This window comes from Coregonus clupeaformis, chromosome 2, assembly GCF_020615455.1.
Source record: "Coregonus clupeaformis isolate EN_2021a chromosome 2, ASM2061545v1, whole genome shotgun sequence".
In the NCBI taxonomy this organism is placed as follows: Eukaryota; Metazoa; Chordata; class Actinopteri; order Salmoniformes; family Salmonidae; genus Coregonus; species Coregonus clupeaformis.
Window position 1 is genome coordinate 31,317,544 of NC_059193.1, and position 18,719 is coordinate 31,336,262.

Sequence of the window (18,719 nt, forward strand, 5' to 3'; positions counted from 1 at the left end):
GCTAGCTAACATTGCATATAGTTATTACAGCATTTCATGCATGGTGGCTAGCTATGAAAATCAGTTTGTATTGCTAGTAGTATGGGTTGGGATTATGGTTTATTGTTTAGATAGCTAGCTAGCTACATGTCTTAAAAAAAGACTACTTTGCCAGATGATTACATGACCCATCAAGTTAGCCATATGTGTCTGGGGTAAAATATTTCATGAACATGTGTACATGCAGTGGTGGTAAAAGTAAATATACCTTAATATAAAATGACTCAAGTAAAAGTAAAATTCACCCAGTAAAATACTACTTGAGTAAAAGTCCAAATGTATTTTGGTTTTAAATATATTTAAGTATTAAAAGTAAAAGTATAAATCATTTCACATTTCTTATATTAAGCAAACCAGATGGCACAATTTTTTATTTTTTATTTACGGATAGCCAGGGGCACTCTCCAACAGACATAATTTACAAATGAAGCATGTGAGTTTAGTGAGTCCGCCAGATCAGAGGCAGTAGGGATAACCAGGGATGTTCCCTTGATAAGTGCGTGAATTGGACCATTTTCCTGTCCTGCTAAGCATTCGAAATGTAACAAGTACTTTTGGATGTTAGGGAAAATGTATGGAGTAAAAAGTACATTATTTTCTTTAGGAATGTAGTGAAGTAAAAGTTGTCAAAAAGATCAAATAGTAAAGTACAGATACAGTGGGGGAAAAAAGTATTTAGTCAGCCACCAATTGTGCAAGTTCTCCCACTTAAAAAGATGAGAGAGGCTTCTTCTTTAAGAGGCTCCTTTGTCCTCCACTCGTTACCTGTATTAATGGAACCTGTTTGAACTTGTTATCAGTATAAAAGACACCTGTCCACAACCTCAAACAGTCACACTCCAAACTCCACTATGGCCAAGACCAAAGAGCTGTCAAAGGACACCAGAAACAAAATTGTAGACCTGCACCAGGCTGGGAAGACTGAATCTGCAATAGGTAAGCAGCTTGGTTTTAAGAAATCAACTGTGGGAGCAATTATTAGGAAATGGAAGACATACAAGACCACTGATAATCTCCCTCGATCTGGGGCTCCACGCAAGATCTCACCCTGTGGGGTCAAAATGATCACAAGAACGGTGAGCAAAAATCCCAGAACCACACGGGGGACCTAGTGAATGACCTGCAGAGAGCTGGGACCAAAGTAACAAAGCCTACCATCAGTAACACACTACGCCGCCAGGGACTCAAATCCTGCAGTGCCAGACGTGTCCCCCTGCTTAAGCCAGTACATGTCCAGGCCCGTCTGAAGTTTGCTAGAGTGCATTTGGATGATCCAGAAGAGGATTGGGAGAATGTCATATGGTCAGATGAAACCAAAATATAACTTATTGGTAAAAACTCAACTCGTTGTGTTTGGAGGACAAAGAATGCTGAGTTGCATCCAAAGAACACCATACCTACTGTGAAGCATGGGGGTGGAAACATCATGCTTTGGGGCTGTTTTTCTGCAAAGGGACCAGGACGACTGATCCGTGTAAAGGAAAGAATGAATGGGGCCATGTATCGTGAGATTTTGAGTGAAAACCTCCTTCCATCAGCAAGGGCATTGAAGATGAAACGTGGCTGGGTCTTTCAGCATGACAATGATCCCAAACACACCACCCGGGCAACGAAGGAGTGGCTTCGTAAGAAGCATTTCAAGGTCCTGGAGTGGCCTAGCCAGTCTCCAGATCTCAACCCCATAGAAAATCTTTGGAGGGAGTTGAAAGTCCGTGTTGCCCAGCGACAGCCCCAAAGCATCACTGCTCTAGAGGAGATCTGCATGGAGGAATGGGCCAAAATACCAGCAACAGTGTGTGAAAACCTTGTGAAGACTTACAGAAAACGCTTTGACCTGTGTCATTGCCAACAAAGGGTATATAACAAAGTATTGAGAAACTTTTGTTATTGACCAAATACTTATTTTCCACCATAATTTGCAAATAAATTCATTAAAAATCCTACAATGTGTTTTTTTGGATTTTTTTTCCTCATTTTGTCTGTCATAGTTGACGTGTACCTATGATGAAAATTACAGGCCTCTCTCATCTTTTTAAGTGGGAGAACTTGCACAATTGGTGGCTGACTAAATACTTTTTTCCCCCACTGTACCCCCAAAAACTACTTAAGTAGTACTTTAAAGTAGTTTTACTTAAGTACTTTACACCACTGTGTACATGTCTAGACAATAGTGACCCATCCACTAGATGTGGCTGGGGGGTGGTTATAGCATTTCTTTCACATGACCCATCAATTTAGACAAGTGTGTATGGTAGGGGTGTGCCGGTATGGCCATACTCGTAATCTTGTCTGTAAATTGACAGTTGCTATTCGGATCGGATGATACTCCTGATCGTAAAAAATGGAAGTGTTTTAATATGACTAAATAGATACCTCCCTGCACGTTCTCACTGCATTATGTTGCCCTTATACCATCATGTATTTACTATAAGACGACATTTGGCAACTAAAATCTAATTACTTAGCTGTCATCAGTAGCTGAAGAAAACAAACAATGATTGAAATTGTAATAAAAGGAAACTGCTTTAGCTGTGTTCTGTTTTATATGAGTAACTGGTGTGGAGTTGCATCAGAAGACATCACGTGTCAGAAGTCGCTACGTGTTTTATCCAAATTAAGTGAAAGTCCCAAGGTCAACCCAAGGTTTTGCTCCTTTTCTGTGTTAACTTGTTATTATGTTTTCAGCATTACAGAGTAGGAGGGAAGGAGACTAGTTAATATTACATTTAAAAAATGTGTTTTGTTTTCCAAAGGCACACCCACAGATTTTCAGAAACACACACACATCTCACCTTTTCTCTTGCTATCCATGTCTCACAAAACACATCCACACCTTTGGCATGAGGCACCAGAGTTAATAAGTTAACATGCGTCATGGCTGATTTCCCCCCTGGGCTATGGTACAACACGTGTTCTGTGCTGGGTCTATGGTACCCTAGCCTAGTCTAGCCAGGCCCGGTCTCTACATGTTTGTTCAGTGCTGGATCTATGGTGAACTAGCCTAGCTCAGCCCCATAAAGCTAATGATTAATGGGAGCGGCCCGTTGTGCAGGCCCATTGTTTTGACTGGCCGTGATTTCCCATCAACCCTGGGCAATAGAGCATATTGTAAAGCCAGCTGCACTTCTTTCGTGATAAGCGGAGCTTGTGCGCGTGTATGTACAGTTTTAGGACCGGGGGCAATGGTGTGTGTCTCTTTATGTTCTCAAGTCAAGGTTTCTTTCTCTTTATTGTTTGTCTTGCTTGGTTTATGGTCTTTAGATGGTGAAGTGAGGGCCAATTTCTAGTGAAATTAGGTGCAATTCCTATCTATAGTAGGTTGCGTTTGGGTCTTTCTGTGCATGTGTGCGTGCGTGTCATGTGTAAGTGTGTGAGCGAATATGTGTGTTTGAGTAGACATAGCTCAACTGCAATAGGCAGCAGTAGACCAACTAGGTTGTTGGTCAGTGGTTTAACAACTTAATGTTCATTTGAACCTTGTTTTGCCTCGGTTTACCAAATTCCAACCACTATGTGGTTGTTTTCTGTGGTAAAACAGAATGTTGTTCTGTGGAAGCCCTTCAATTTGGGACAATAGATGGGTTAGCTGACATTGTCACGAAAACGATGTGCGCTTCCATGGGGCAGAAGTCAGCCTGTTGTGATTCTGGATGGCCAGATTGCTAGCAAGAATGACAAGAAACTCAAAGTAAAGGTACAGAGAAAGAGAAGGAGGCAGAGGAAGATATTGAGAGAGCGAGAGAGAGGTAGAGAGATTAATAGTGTAATGACTTACAGTTCAAGTCGGAAGTTTACATACACTTAGGTTGGAGTCATTAAAACTTGTTTTTCAACCACTCCACAAATTTCATGTTAACAAACTATAGTTTTGGCAAGTCGGTTAGGACATCTACTTTGTGCATGACATAAGTAATTTTTCCAACAATTGTTTACACACAGATTATTTCACTTATAATTCACTGTATCACAATTCCAGTGGGTCAGAAGTTTACATCACTAAGTTGATTGTGCCTTTAAACAACTTGGAAAATCCCAGAAAATGATGTCATGGCTTTAGAAGCTTCTGATAGGCTAATTGACATAATTTGAGTCAATTGGAGGTGTACCTGTGGATGTATTTGAAGGCCTACCTTCAAACTCAGTGCCTCTTTGCTTGTCATCATAGGAAAATCAAAAGAAAGAAAAAATTGTAGACCTTCACAAGTCTGGTTCATCCTTGGGAGCAATTTCCAAACGCCTGAAGGTACTATGGTCATCTGTACAAACAATAGTATGCAAGTATAAACACCATGGGACCACGCAGCCGTCATACCGCTCAGGAAGGAGACACGTTCTGTCTCCTAAAGATGAATGTACTTTGGTGAGAAAAGTGCAAATCAATCCCAGAACAACAGCAAAGGACCTTGTGAAGATGCTGGAGGAAACAGGTACAAAAGTATCTATATTCACAGTAAAACAAGTCCTATATCGACATAACCTGAAAGGCCGCTCAGCAAGGAAGAAGCCACTGCTCCAAAACCGCCATAAAAAAGCCAGACTACGGTTTGCAACCGCACATGGGGACGAAGATCGTACTTTTTGGAGAAATGTCCTCTGGTCTGATGAAACAAAAATAGAACTGTTTGGCCATAATGATCATCGTTATGTTTGGAGGAAAAAGGGGGTGGCTTGCAAGCCAAAGAACAACATCCCAACTGTGAAGCACGGGGTGGCAGCATCATGCTGTGGGGGTGCTTTGCTGCAGGAGGGACTGGTGCACTTCATAAAATAGATGGCATCATGAGGAAGGAAAATGATGTGGATATATTGAAGCAACATCTCAAGACATCAGTCAGGAAGTTAAAGCTTGGTCGCAAATGGGTCTTCCAAATGGACAATGACCCCATGCATACTTCCAAAGTTGTGGCAAAATGGCTTAAGGACAACAAAGTCAAGGTATTGGAGTGGCCATCACAAAGCCCTGACTTCAATCCTATAGAACATTTGTGGGCAGAACTGAAAAAGCCTGTGCGAGCAAGGAGGCCTACAAACCTGACTCAGTTACACGAGCTCTGTCAGGAGGAATGGGCCAAAATTCACCCAACTTATTGTGGGAAGCTTGTGGAAGGCTACCCGAAACGTTTGACCCAAGTTAAACAATTTAAAGGCAATGCTACCAAATAATAATTGAGTGTATGTAAACTTCTGACCCACTGGGAATGTGATGAAAGAAATAAAAGCTGAAATAAATAATTCTCTTAAAATAAAGTGGTGATCCTAACTGACCTAAGACAGGGAATTTTTACTAGGATTAAATGTCAGGAATTGTGAAAAACTGAGTTTAAATGTATTTGGCTAATGTAAACTTCCGACTTCAACTGTAACTTTTGCCGTTCAGCCTGCATGACAGGGAGTCTTTATACCCAGCCCTCTGAATTACAGCCCTTTTCTCTCTCCCTCTGTCTCTCTCTCTCTTTCTGTCAGTCCCTTTCTCTTTTGTTCTCTCTCTTTCTCTTAAGAAAACAGGGAGATGTTTTTAGGCCAATACTGGAGGAATTCCCATCTGATAACATTATTGATCATTCAAAGTCAAACTTTCAAGGACTTTTGGCGATTAAAAGGAGCCAAATGATCTGTGAGGGACAGTCTTGATGCTTCTTTCGGCACAATGTTGTTTTAATGTCTCTGATGAGGTAAAGAGGATGAGGCAGTTTGGATACTTGCTCGTTTGTCGTTTTGACATCTTAGAGGAAGGGGGATGTCACTGTTTTGACATCTTTCAGAAAATCCTTCATAGGGAGGGATGTCTATGCAGAAAAAGAAAGAAAGGTTTATGTCACAGTGAGAATGCAGGTAGTCACCGTCTCTAGAAAATAGAGTGTGTGTGTGCTACAGGAGAAAGGTAGAGGCCTCATGTTTTCTCCACTCAAAGTGGATGTTTCCTGTCCAAGACAGAGCCCTCATCAAAACCAATTCATCCTACGTCCTTGAGTGTAAACAAATGTGTGTGTATGTGTACACACTTCCTCCCCCATGAGTGTGTGTGTGTCTCTGAATGTGTGTCTTTATTTTCAGTTGGTATGTATTAGATGCGTAAATATAGTTGGAGAGTTGACCTGTTTAGGCTCGCTTACCGAAATGGCAATGGATGCCACCACGATGGAGTCTACTGTATACTGTGCTAGGCTATAAGGTAGCACAGAGCAGTCGTGGTGGTGGGTTGTCTTAATCTCATGGCCTTGGTGTGTGTGACCAGCGTGCCATTTGTCAACTTTGAGGCAAGGTAAATTGCACTGCACTCCTCTGGTCATGTCTCTTCTGCTGCTGAAACATGACATTACTGCTCTAAACACACACTGTCTCTGGCACACACACACACACACACACACACACACACACACACACACACACACACAGGTACAATAGACACATACAGATATAGACCTGTAAACGTGTGTGCATGCACACACACACACACACACACACACACACACACACACACACACAGATGTGTAGTAAACACGCACACAGATTTAGACAGATTCACACACTAATGTACAGTAGACACGCTTACACACCTGAGCACACACAGACACACACAGTGCACTTACAGCTGCTATTAGTGGTAAGGCAAGCTGTGGTAAAGAGTCCAGAGGGACAGAGAGGAGTCGTCTCCAGCAGTAACATGACTCCCCCTGGCCTGTAGCAGTCAGCTGTCTGGACCCTCTTACTACCACCAACTTAAAATGGAGATGATTATGATGATCACAGATGGCTCTACCACTGCTTATATAGTTTAAAATAAACAGTTATTATTTTCCACTGGCTAATGCTCTCTGCAATTCATTGTGGTCATTGTCAATGAATGAATTCCATTATACCACATCACCTTTGTTGACATAATATTTCACATTTCTTCACATCGGGTATATTATTCAGATAATGGATATATTATATGTTCTCATATACATTTCTCCTGTCTCCACGTTTTTCCTCAGGCCATGGGATATTAAATCCGTCACTACACAGCTGTGTTGGCTGTGCAGGTCTTCAAAACCTGTCTTAATAAATGAGGAATGGGTTGAGCTAGGGAGAGTAGATCTGATCCGCTGGCACGCTCTGTTGGGACTGGCTGGTGATGCCATGCAGATGGATGGCAAACTCTCTCTATGCCACCCTATTAAAACCCATCTCCAGGGCCTTAACACCTTGAAATGCTAACGCAGGGAACTGATTACTGATCCTAGATCTGTCCATGTAGAGGAATGAGAATCTGTTGACTGGCTCTATGGGTCTTTTCATAGTAGCTAAAGATAATTTGGTTGGAAACCAATCCTAAATCTGTAGACTTAGAGGGAAGGGGCTCTGTTATTGACTTTGCTTTGTGGATCCTGTCAATATGGGTGAAGAGAAATTGCCTATCCAATAGTAGTTATTGTGATATGGATCTGACATTTAAAAGCTGGCAGATTGAATATAGTGGAGGGAGCATGTGGAAACTGTGAATAAGTGTATGCTAACTGACTGCCTCCAAAATCATGGATCGGGACTGACTGGTCATTGCTTTCATTGACTTGACGCGTCACAAGAAAACATGCAAAAGCTCTGATTGGATTACCACAAAAACCTAGCCACTATGCTATTAACTCCCCTCTACTGTGTTCATCAGGTACTGGTGACACTGTGGCGGTGATGATCACCGAGTCGTACGGCAAGGAGATCCTGGGTCTGCTGGAGAGGAACTTGACAGTGCTGGTGAGTGTGGTGGTGGGCCAGCGTGGCCAGGCCAAGAACATCAACCGCGGCTCCCTGGTCTTCGTCTCCGTCTCCTTCATCGTACTCATGATCGTCTCCTCTGCCTGGCTCATCTTCTACTTCATCCAGAAGATACGCTTTACAAACGCACGTGACCGCAGCCAGGTAGGACATAGAGTATGTTGGCTAATGGTTACGCTTTCTTTTATAATATTGTATTTATTTGGTGTTTATGTACTTAGGGTCAGAGATGGGCAAAAGATACATCAAAATGTATCTTGTTACAAATACAAGATACTCTAAAGACCAATGTATCAATGTACTTTTGTACACAGTTAATTTTTATATTTACATTTTGGTCATTTAGCAGACACTATTATCACACCATAGTTCCATCAGACTTCTGATACCAATGCAGGGTGAAAGGGGGACACAAAATTATTTAAAAATATATAAATTGAAGTTAACAATTGAGTGCAAACATCTTTAGATAGTGGTGACAAATGTTTCCAATATTGGAGCTTTTAGTTGAGGCATATGCTCTCAATGTCACTTTGACATACTAGTATTCAGTCGACCGTCTGTGAGGACTCATATCAGGTAAAGGAAGTGGATAGCAGATGAAGCGCCAGTCACCTTCATGCCCTCCAGATGATGTCTGGCTCGGTTGACCTTCCTCTGCTCTCTCTCTCTCTCTCTCGCGCTCTCTCTCGCTTGCTCTGTAACCTTTCTCTCTCTCTCTCTCTCTCTCTCTCTCTCTGTCTCCCCCCCTTCTCTCTCTTTCTGAGAGGAAGCAGCCATGAAATTCTGATGCGGTAAATCGTTCATGAATCCTTAATGGAGGGTCGTTGTTGTAAAACTCTGCTTCCTTAGCGTCTGGCACCTTTAAAATACACACACACTCCTTTCGGTTGGTCTAGTCTAAGACGCTACCTTTTGTACCTGAATTGTGCAAGATATTTAAGCCAGGATAGTGGAGGACAGTGGAGGTTAGTGGGCCCTGTCCCAATTATCTTAAATCGACTAATTTCCTTTTGTCCTTCCCTCTGTGGTATAAACCTTCAATGTCATTTCACAGCTGTGGAAAAGGAGACAAAACAAGGAGCCATTTAAGACTGTTTACAAACAGTCCTAATCTATTTAAATGTTTTGTCATTTAGCAGACGCTCTTATCCAGAGCGACTTACAGTTAGTGAGTGCATACATTTTATTTTTTATTTTTTTCATACTGGCCCCCCATGGGAATCGAACCCACAACCCTGGCGTTGCAAGCGCCATGCTCTACTAACTGAGCTACACGGGGCCCATCTATGTAGCTTCTGCCAGTTCGAGACTCTCTAGCTATCTATCAGAAACAACCCCTCACCTTTAAGGAATACCTGGGATAGGATAAAGTAATCCTTCTACCTTACCCCAACCCCCCCCACCCCCCAAAAAAAAAAAAAAAAAACATTGTAAAGTGGTTATCCCACTGGCTATAAGGTGAATGCACCAATTTGTAAGTCGCTCTGGATAAGAGCGTCTGCTAAATGACATAAATGTAAATGTAAATGTAAATGTATGTGTGGTCAGTAAATACTGTTGTCAGTAAATACTGTGGTCACTAAATACTGTTGTCACTAAATACTAAGTACTGGGAGTTTAAAGACTATCACTCACTGTCACTGCTCTCTGAGGTGGCAAGAGGTGACCAACTTTTGTTTGTTTTAGGATAACCCCACAAACTCATTAAACTGCCTAGTCAACTGCTTCTGTATGTTTGCAAAGCTCACATGTTCTCACGTTCTCTCTCTTTCACACACACGCACGCACGCACGCACGCACGCACGCACGCACACACACACACACACACACACACACACACACACACACACACACACACACACACACACACACACACACACACACACACACCACAGTGTATTCTTTCACACTAGAGTACAGTATTAATCAGTGGGGCCTGTGTTAATGAGTGAAGAGCCACTTAGGTCAGTGAGATAAGTCCACTATACTCACACTGAGCCCTAGTAGTAGTAGTTTATGGGATGGACCAGACCTATTACTGCTACTGATCACTTGGCACAGGGGGAGTGTCACTCTCTCTCACACACGCACACACTCTCTCTCTCTCTCTCTCTCTCTCTCTCTCTCTCTCACTCACTCACTCACTCACTCACTCACTATCACTATCACTATCACTCAATGTCACTGTGTCTACAGTACTGGTGCTAAATCACCAGTCTTTAATCAGTGGAAAGGAACGGAACAAGGTCTTTCCCTTCAGCAGCATATGTGCTTTACAAATGTCTCTCTCTCTCCACACTGTGACTACATAGCTAAAATTAGACCCTGACGTCTAAGCTTCGGCATCTGCAAGGATTGCGTCACTTATTTTCTCAGAAGGGTTCTAGAAACGTGAAGAACCATGCCTTAAAGATGAGACCGAATGTTCTGTTTCTTTGTACAGTTTGTGACCTCTCAATTAACATTTTCCTGTTATTCCTCTCCAGTGTAAAATACTGCAAAATGCTTATGATTCTGGCTCTATGTCTTTCAACATTGTCCCAATGTATTGAACCTCACTCATTGGCACCTTATTCTGCCCTTGGTTGAAACGTCCAAAGATCAATTATTAACTGTATTTTTACAGTAAAACTTGTTATAGCTATCATGTCTTTGGTTGACTGGGCTGAAGCTCAATGTACTGCTGTACTATTTTTGTTCCAATTCTCCAATTTGTTTGAAATGTTTAAAGCAAAAAGGCTCCCAACCATTGAAATGAGTGTGAATGTCCTTTATGTCCTTCATTTAGCTATTTCTAATAGTGCTACACTATGGAGTTTTGGGAAATTAGTTTGAGAAGAGTTATTTGTGCTGAATAAGGTATAGTTCATTTTTCTTGTTAATTCAACCCTCAGGCTACATTTGCTCTCCATATTCACCTTTTATATTCTCCCTCTCCCCCCCTCTCTCTCCCCTTCTCATTCTCCCCCTTTCTCTCTGTCAGCGTCGACTTGGAGATGCAGCTAAGAAAGCCATCGGGAAGCTGACAACCAGGACAGTGAAGAAAGGTGACAAGGTACACCTGCCAGCACTGCTTTCTTGAATCAAGTTTCTTTTATTTTGTATGTCATGTGCACAAGTACAGTAAAATGCCTTTCTTCCAAGCTCCAAACCCAACAATGCAGTAATCAATATCAATGTAGCACTAAAAATAACATAAGGTAGAACAAAAACCCACGAGAAATACTAATAATAAATAAGAAGAACATGAGAAAGTAAGAAGCTATATACAGGGTCAGTTCCAATACCATATTTACAATGTGCATGCAGTGATACTGGAGTGATAGCGGCAGATATGTATAGGGGTAAGGTGACTAGGCATCAGGATATATGATAAACAGAGTAGCAGCATCATATATGATGATTGTATGTGAGTGTGTGTGCGTGTGTGTAGAGTCAGTATAAATGTGTGTGCATGTTGTGTGTGTGTTGGAGTGTCAGTGTGTCAGTGTGTAGAGTCCTGTTAGTGTGCATAGAGAAGAGAAATACAAGGGTAAACTCAGATAGTCCGTGTAGCCATTTTGTAGGTTATTAGATACAAGCAGAGAATGGCTAATGCCATACATGTCAAAGGAGAGGATTGATTTATTGATTGAGGGATCTTCCACTCTTGTGAATGTTCAATACAAATCCTGCTTGTGTTTATTATTAAAATATTCCAGAAATGTGGTTGGTAGTCAACGTGAGTAACCAGAACAACTAAACGAAGACACAAGATTAAAATCCTTTCTAAATCCTCCTATGAGCACACCAGAAGTATTTCTCACATTGACACATGCAGGAAATAGTGCAAATCACATTTGACTGAAAATGTATAATGCTATTGATGTGTAACGGAGATCCTTAGAATGTCTCAAGTGAAGACAAGTGTCGGGGCTGACGGGGTATGGAGGAGAATGTTGGGCGTCTTGGGAGAGTGTTGGTCCTCTCCGTCCGGCCTCTTCCCTTCTCACCTCTGAGCCCTCGTCAAGGGTGAGACAGGTCTCTGTCCATGAATAAACCATGGGCCTTGGAGTGCGCCGCAGAAATTGAAACCTTCCATCAGGAGGAAGTCCACCGGGAGTGATTGACCACACTGAGCCGGATGTCAAGGCTGGATATCGGGGAGGAGAAAGAGGAAGTGAGGGGGGAGAAAATTATGAGTTAGGAGATTACCGGCAGGCACTAAGGGGCCGAGGCCCTTGCTAGAAAATACAGCCTGTTACGGTGATGACGGAGATGACAACAAGCTACAGTGTCACTGGTCACAAATAACCTGCCAGTTTATCAGGCCACGACGTCTCTCTGGACAAGGAGTTATGTTAACCTTGCCCCTGCTTGATGGCTTTGGACGTAAGAGCGCGTAATGGAGAGATCTTGCCTGGCCATTACCATTGACAGCCAACGAGGACTGCTTGCATAACAAGCTGCAGTCGAGAGAGAAGTAGATTATACCTGATACTGTCCAGACACAATACGAGGCATTCTAGCCTAGCTGCCTTTTCCTTATCTACACAACCTTTATATGGTCATTACAGCAAACACATTAAGTTCACTATTTGTGGACCCATGCGGGAATCAAAGCAGTAACTTTGGAGTTACAAGCAACATGCCCCAACAGACCTGCATGTAGCAGCATTCACTGCTATATTGCGGCTGCTATGGAGGTCAGTTGTTACATCTATGAAGGTCATTAGTTTAATTAAACATTACTGCGCAGCCGGAGGGCCATTTCCTTCATAGACCTGTCGTCCTATATCTGTTCAGGAACAACAACAACAACAACAATAACACCACTGTCCAACTCAAAATGGTCAAGCTATTGAGCAATTTATTTAAAATACCAGTGCCAACATTAAAAGGTCAGTGCCGTCACCTATTTTGCCAGTCGCTAGGACATGGGCCAGGCCTGTGTCAACTCCATCACCGTCAACACCGACACTGGTCAGTGCCGAGACCACTTTATCACGTTCAGTAGTGCACAGGTCAGCTCCGTAACCCATTAATCACAGTCCACATAGGACACATTCAGGCCACATCAGGGACTATTCCATCACATTCGTAACCAAAGGATAAAACATCCATTGCGTCTCATAGTGCAAAGTGACTTGTAGTGAGTAACTCTGATCTCTTCTCTGCTCTTCTACAACCCCAGTCATCCCCAGGCCCTAGAAGTCTCAAATTCTGCCATCTTGAAAATCTGCCATTAGTGACACAGATCTGCTTTATTTTAGCAGAGGCCTATTTCACACAGGGACTGGGGCCTCATTTTTTAACTCTGCATACGTACAAAATATACCCCAAAACGTGCGTGTGCCAGTTTTCACACAAAAGTTGCCATTTATAAAAAAAATTACTTTAACAGAGAATGCGCTTAACTTTAGACCATGCGTGTGCAGAATTTCTGGTGGTTGAAGTATTGCATTGCAAACAGTATTTGATTCAAATGGAAGATAAGATTACACACATTTTCATAAAAAACAGGAAAATATAACAACAAGATGCAATCATTTGCCGTTAGTGAGAAGATACATTTATTTTATCTTTGCAATAAAATGTTTAACAAATAGAGGACTATTTCCTCACGTTTTCCGACTGTGATGGTTTCATACTCCCAAAGTAGCCTAAACAAAATAGGATACAATTCCTCCCATCTCTCATTTAATTAGGCCTACTTCACAGTACTAAATAGATAAGCTACAGTGAGGGGGAAAAAGTATTTGATCCCCTGCTGATTTTGTACGTTTGCCCACTGACAAAGAAATTATGTCTATAATTTTAATGGTAGGTTTATTTGAACAGTGAGAGACAGAATAACAACAAAAACATCCAGAAAACGCATGTCAAAAATTTTATACATTGATTTGCATTTTAATGAGGGAAATAAGTATTTGACCCCCTCTCAATCAGAAAGATTTCTGGCTCCCAGGTGTCTTTTATACAGGTAACAAGCTGAGATTAGGAGCACACTCTTAAAGGGAGTGCTCCTAATCTCATCCTTCTTCTTCCTCCAAACACGGCGAGTGGAGTTTAGACCAAAAAGCTCTATTTTTTTCTCATCAGACCACATGACCTTCTCCCATTCCTCCTCTGGATCATCCAGATGGTCATTGGCAAACTTCAGACGGGCCTGGACATGCGCTGGCTTGAGCAGGCGGACCTTGCATGCGCTGCAGGATTTTAATCCATGACGGCGTAGTGTGTTACTAATGGTTTTCTTTGAGACTGTGGTCCCAGCTCTCTTCAGGTCATTGACCAGGTCCTGCCGTGTAGTTCTGGGCTGATCCCTCACCTTCCTCATGATCATTGATGCCCCACGAGGTGAAATCTTGCATGGAGCCCCAGACCGAGGGTGATTGACCGTCATCTTGAACTTCTTCCATTTTCTAATAATTGCGCCAACAGTTGTTGCCTTCTCACCAAGCTGCTTGCCTATTGTCCTGTAGCCCATCCCAGCCTTGTGCAGGTCTACAATTTTATCCCTGATGTCCTTACACAGCTCTCTGGCCTTGGCCATTGTGGAGAGGTTGGAGTCTGTTTGATTGAGTGTGTGGACAGGTGTCTTTTATACAGGTAACAAGTTCAAACAGGTGCAGTTAATACAGGTAATGAGTGGAGAACAGGAGGGCTTCTTAAAGAAAAACTAACAGGTCTGTGAGAGCTGGAATTCTTACTGGTTGGTAGGTGATCAAATACTTATGTCATGCAATAAAATGCAAATTAATTACTTAAAAATCATACAATGTGACCTCTACATGCTTTGTAAATAGGAAAACCTGCAAAATCGGCAGTGTATCAAATACTTGTTTTCCCCACTGTAGAAAATCTGTGGAGGGAGCTGAAGGTTCGAGTTGCCAAACGTCAGCCTCGAAACCTTAATGACTTGGAGAAGATCTGCAAAGAGGAGTGGGACAAAATCCCTCCTGAGATGTGTGCAAACCTGGTGGCCAACTACAAGAAATGTCTGACCTCTGTGATTGCCAACAAGGGTTTTGCCACCAAGTACTAAGTCATGTTTTGCAGAGGGGTCAAATAATTAGTTCCCTCATTAAAATGCAAATCAATTTATAAAATTTTTGACATGCGTTTTTCTGGATTATTTTTGTTTTTATTCTGTCTCTCACTGTTCAAATAAACCTACCATTAAAATTATAGACTGATCATGTCTTTGTCAGTGGGCAAACGTACAAAATCAGCAGGGGATCAAATACTTTTTTCCCTCACTGTATTTCAAGTAGGCCTATTTCGCTCTATATAATCCGATCCGGATTGCTGTTAAAATGTTGGCTACATTAACATAATGGTAGAACAGACAGTTCACCTTGTAATTTCAAATGTCTCGAGTAGGCCAAGGCAATGTTTCAGAATTCGCGGGCAGTGAGCATATTTAGGTTGGGGGGAAAAGTTGATGCAAAACATTGTTAAATAAAATGTTCCGCAAACTTCAAAACAATTTTTTATAGTTTTTTATTTATTTCAGAAATAGTCACAGTCCTTTGCTGAATATTACAGTGAAAGTCTGAGTCACTGTAAAACATTCTGGCACCACTTTCAAGAACATTTGATCTAATTTGTCATGGCTCTTTCTTTTAGAAACTGCTGTGGCCTAATGCCAAAAATTCCAAATCAAACAGCAAACAGCGTTATTTTCACCATAAAAGTTCAATGATGGGCGTTTTCCGGGTGGAATTATAATGCTCGTTCACGATGTGCACAGTTTACGACAGGTAAGATTTATATAATGGGAAACATGCGCATGTATAGCATGCGGCAAGTTTATAAATCTCAATATTTTTAGACATACGCAATCTTTTCAGAAATGGCGCACACAGATATTTAGTGTGACATTTACGCAACGGTTATGAGGCCCCTGGTCTGTGCCATGTGCCTTGGCCTCATTCTGTGCCAGCAGTCGCTGTAGATGACAACATTCATATTTAATCAGGTGGCCATTTACAGCAGCCTGCCTCACTTGCAGTGACAGGAAGTCAGGGTCGCGGGGGAAGGGTAGCGGACTCCCCGGGGTCTTAAAGGGAGTCTCCTACCCGACATAAGCCCCCTCCCCCTCCGCCCCACTAGGTCAGATGAGCCTCACAACGACAGTGGGGAGAACAAGTATTTGATACACTGCCAATCTTGCAGGTTTTCCTACTTACAAAGCATGTAGAGGTCTGTAATTTTTATCATAGGTACACTTCAACTGTGAGAGACGGAATCTAAAACAAAAATCCAGAAAATCACATTGTATGATTTTTAAGTAATTAATTTGCATTTTATTGCATGACATAAGTATTTGATACATCAGAAAAGCAGAACTTAATATTTGGTACAGAAACCTTTGTTTGCAATTACAGAGATCATACGTTTCCTGTAGGTCTTGACCAGGTTTGCACACACTGCAGCAGGGATTTTGGCCCACTCCTCCATACAGACCTTCTCCAGATCCTTCAGGTTTCGGGGCTGTCGCTGGGCAATACGGACTTTCAGCTTCCTCCAAAGATTTTCTATTGGGTTCAGATCTGGAGACTGGCTAGGCCACTCCAGGACCTTGAGATGCCTCTTACGGAGCCACTCCTTAGTTGCCCTGGCTGTGTGTTTCGGGTCGTTGTCATGCTGGAAGACCCAGCCACGACCCATCTTCAATGCTCTTACTGAGGGAAGGAGGTTGTTGGCCAAGTTCTCGCGATACATGGCCCCATCCATCCTCCCCTCAATACGGTGCAGTCGTCCTGTCCCCTTTGTTTCCACCTCCATGCTTCACGGTTGGGATGGTGTTCTTGGGGTTGTACTCATCCTTCTTCTTCCTCCAAACACGGTGAGTGGAGTTTAGACCAAAAAGCTATATTCTTGTCTCATCAGACCACATGACCTTCTCCCATTCCTCTGGATCATCCAGATGGTCATTGGCAAACTTCAGACGGGCCTGGACATGCGCTGGCTTGAGCAGGGGGACCTTGCGTGCGCTGCAGGATTTTAATCCATGACGGCGTAGTGTGTTACTAATGGTTTTCTTTGAGGCTGTGGTCCCAGCTCTCTTCAGGTCATTGACCAGGTCCTGCCGTGTAGTTCTGGGCTGATCCCTCACCTTCCTCATGATCATTGATGCCCCACGAGGTGAGATCTTGCATGGAGCCCCAGACCGAGGGTGATTGACCGTCATCTTGAACTTCTTCCATTTTCTAATAATTGCGCCAACAGTTGTTGCCTTCTCACCAAGCTGCTTGCCTATTGTCCTGTAGCCCATCCCAGCCTTGTGCAGGTCTACAATTTTATCCCTGATGTCCTTACACAGCTCTCTGGCCTTGGCCATTGTGGAGAGGTTGGAGTCTGTTTGATTGAGTGTGTGGACAGGTGTCTTTTATACAGGTAACAAGTTCAAACAGGTGCAGTTAATACAGGTAATGAGTGGAGAACAGGAGGGCTTCTTAAAGAAAAACTAACAGGTCTGTGAGAGACGGAATTCTTACTGGTTGGTAGGTGATCAAATACTTATGTCATGCAATTAAATGCAAATTAATTACTTAAAAATCATACAGTGTGATTTTCTGGATTTTTGTTTTAGATTCCGTCTCTCACAGTTGAAGTGTACCTATGATAAAAATTACAGTCCTCTACATGCTTTGTAAGTAGGAAAACCTGCAAAATTGGCAGTGTATCAAATACTTGTTCTCCCCACTGTGTGTTTTGTTCTCTATATTGATCTCTGCATGGCAAGCTGGTACGGATCATTTTCTTTTCTATACAAGCTGTCAGACTTTATCAATATTCCCATACCGGGAACTCCAATACCCAGAAGTACTGCGCATCCAATTTTGCCAGCACCATGACTAGTTCTGATGGTTTAGTTGGTTGGAACAAAGTTAAGTTGGCAATTTGATAACTATAAGTGACTTTGGATAAAAATCTTAGCTGAACACAGACCGTATTATTATTATTATTACTTTGTATCAGTATTTTACATTGCCTTGTCCCACATCTAAATGGGCTTAACCAACTGACTATTGTTGGCATGCAATTGTATGGTCGTATGGGGCCACCATTGTACACAGTCAGTGGAGCTATCTAAAGCACATACATGTCAAACTAGGCTAGTGTTCCCAGGTATGACTAGAGCGATAGCAGACAGTGGGTCTGTGTTCTCTCAGAACCCTGTTCCTGTCATATCGATCAGCCCCTCCCTGCTTGCTCGGGTTAATTCAGTCCCCGACCAGGCTGGGCTGGGCGCTGGTATGTCCTTGTGCCTCTGTGGCGGCTTCTCCTCTGTCAGTAGAGAGATAGCCATACTCCATAAATAACATGGCTTGATTCTCTCTTTTCTCTTTCTCTTTTCTCTTTCTCTCTCTTTATCACACTCTCTCTACTCTCTCTCATCACACTCTCTGTATCACACTGTTTCTATTTTTCTCTTTCTTTCTCACACTTTCTTTCTCTCGCTTCCCCCACCTCGCTCTCTCTCTCTCTTTCTCTATGCCCTCTCTGTCAGTCTCTCTTTGCTGCCATCCTTCTTTCAATATATCACACCATCCTCCCTCTCTTCCTTGGCTCGTGTTTTCAGTGTCATCCCACTGTCTGACTGTCTTTCACTCAATCTCTCTCTACCCCTCCACCCCTTTCACACCTCTTTCTCTCTTCTTCTTCTCTCTCTCCCTTACCACCCCCTCCTCCCCTCTCTCTCTCTCCCTCTTTTCCTCCCATGTCGTGCTTAAGCATGACACTGACTGATGGACATGCCAGGACAGTTAGTCAGTCACAGACACGTCAGTCACAGACACTGACCATGTTAGGCACCATTTCCACCTCAGCCTGTTGAACAAAACAGCTATTTGTAACCTGGTTGATATTGAATATGAATGGTCAAAAGTGAAGTATCTGTTTCATTGTCACTGTTCATTCACTTCCTCTGT

At 42.5% G+C, this 18,719-nt stretch overlaps 1 protein-coding gene across 5 annotated transcripts in view; it reads left to right on the top strand.

Moving 5' to 3' along the window:
* LOC121534377 (E3 ubiquitin-protein ligase RNF130) overlaps positions 1-18,719 on the top strand; it is a 73,592-nt gene that overhangs the window by 37,543 nt on the left and 17,330 nt on the right. For 3 of the 5 annotated variants that reach the window (XM_041841031.2, XM_041841029.2, XM_041841030.2), the window contains exons 4-5: positions 7,688-7,950; positions 10,781-10,852. In XM_041841031.2, coding sequence (XP_041696965.1) covers positions 7,688-7,950; positions 10,781-10,852 — 335 coding nt within the window. The remainder of the gene's footprint in view (positions 1-7,687; positions 7,951-10,780; positions 10,853-18,719) is intronic. The other 2 variants (XM_041841033.1, XM_041841032.2) reach the window with 1 other exon arrangement.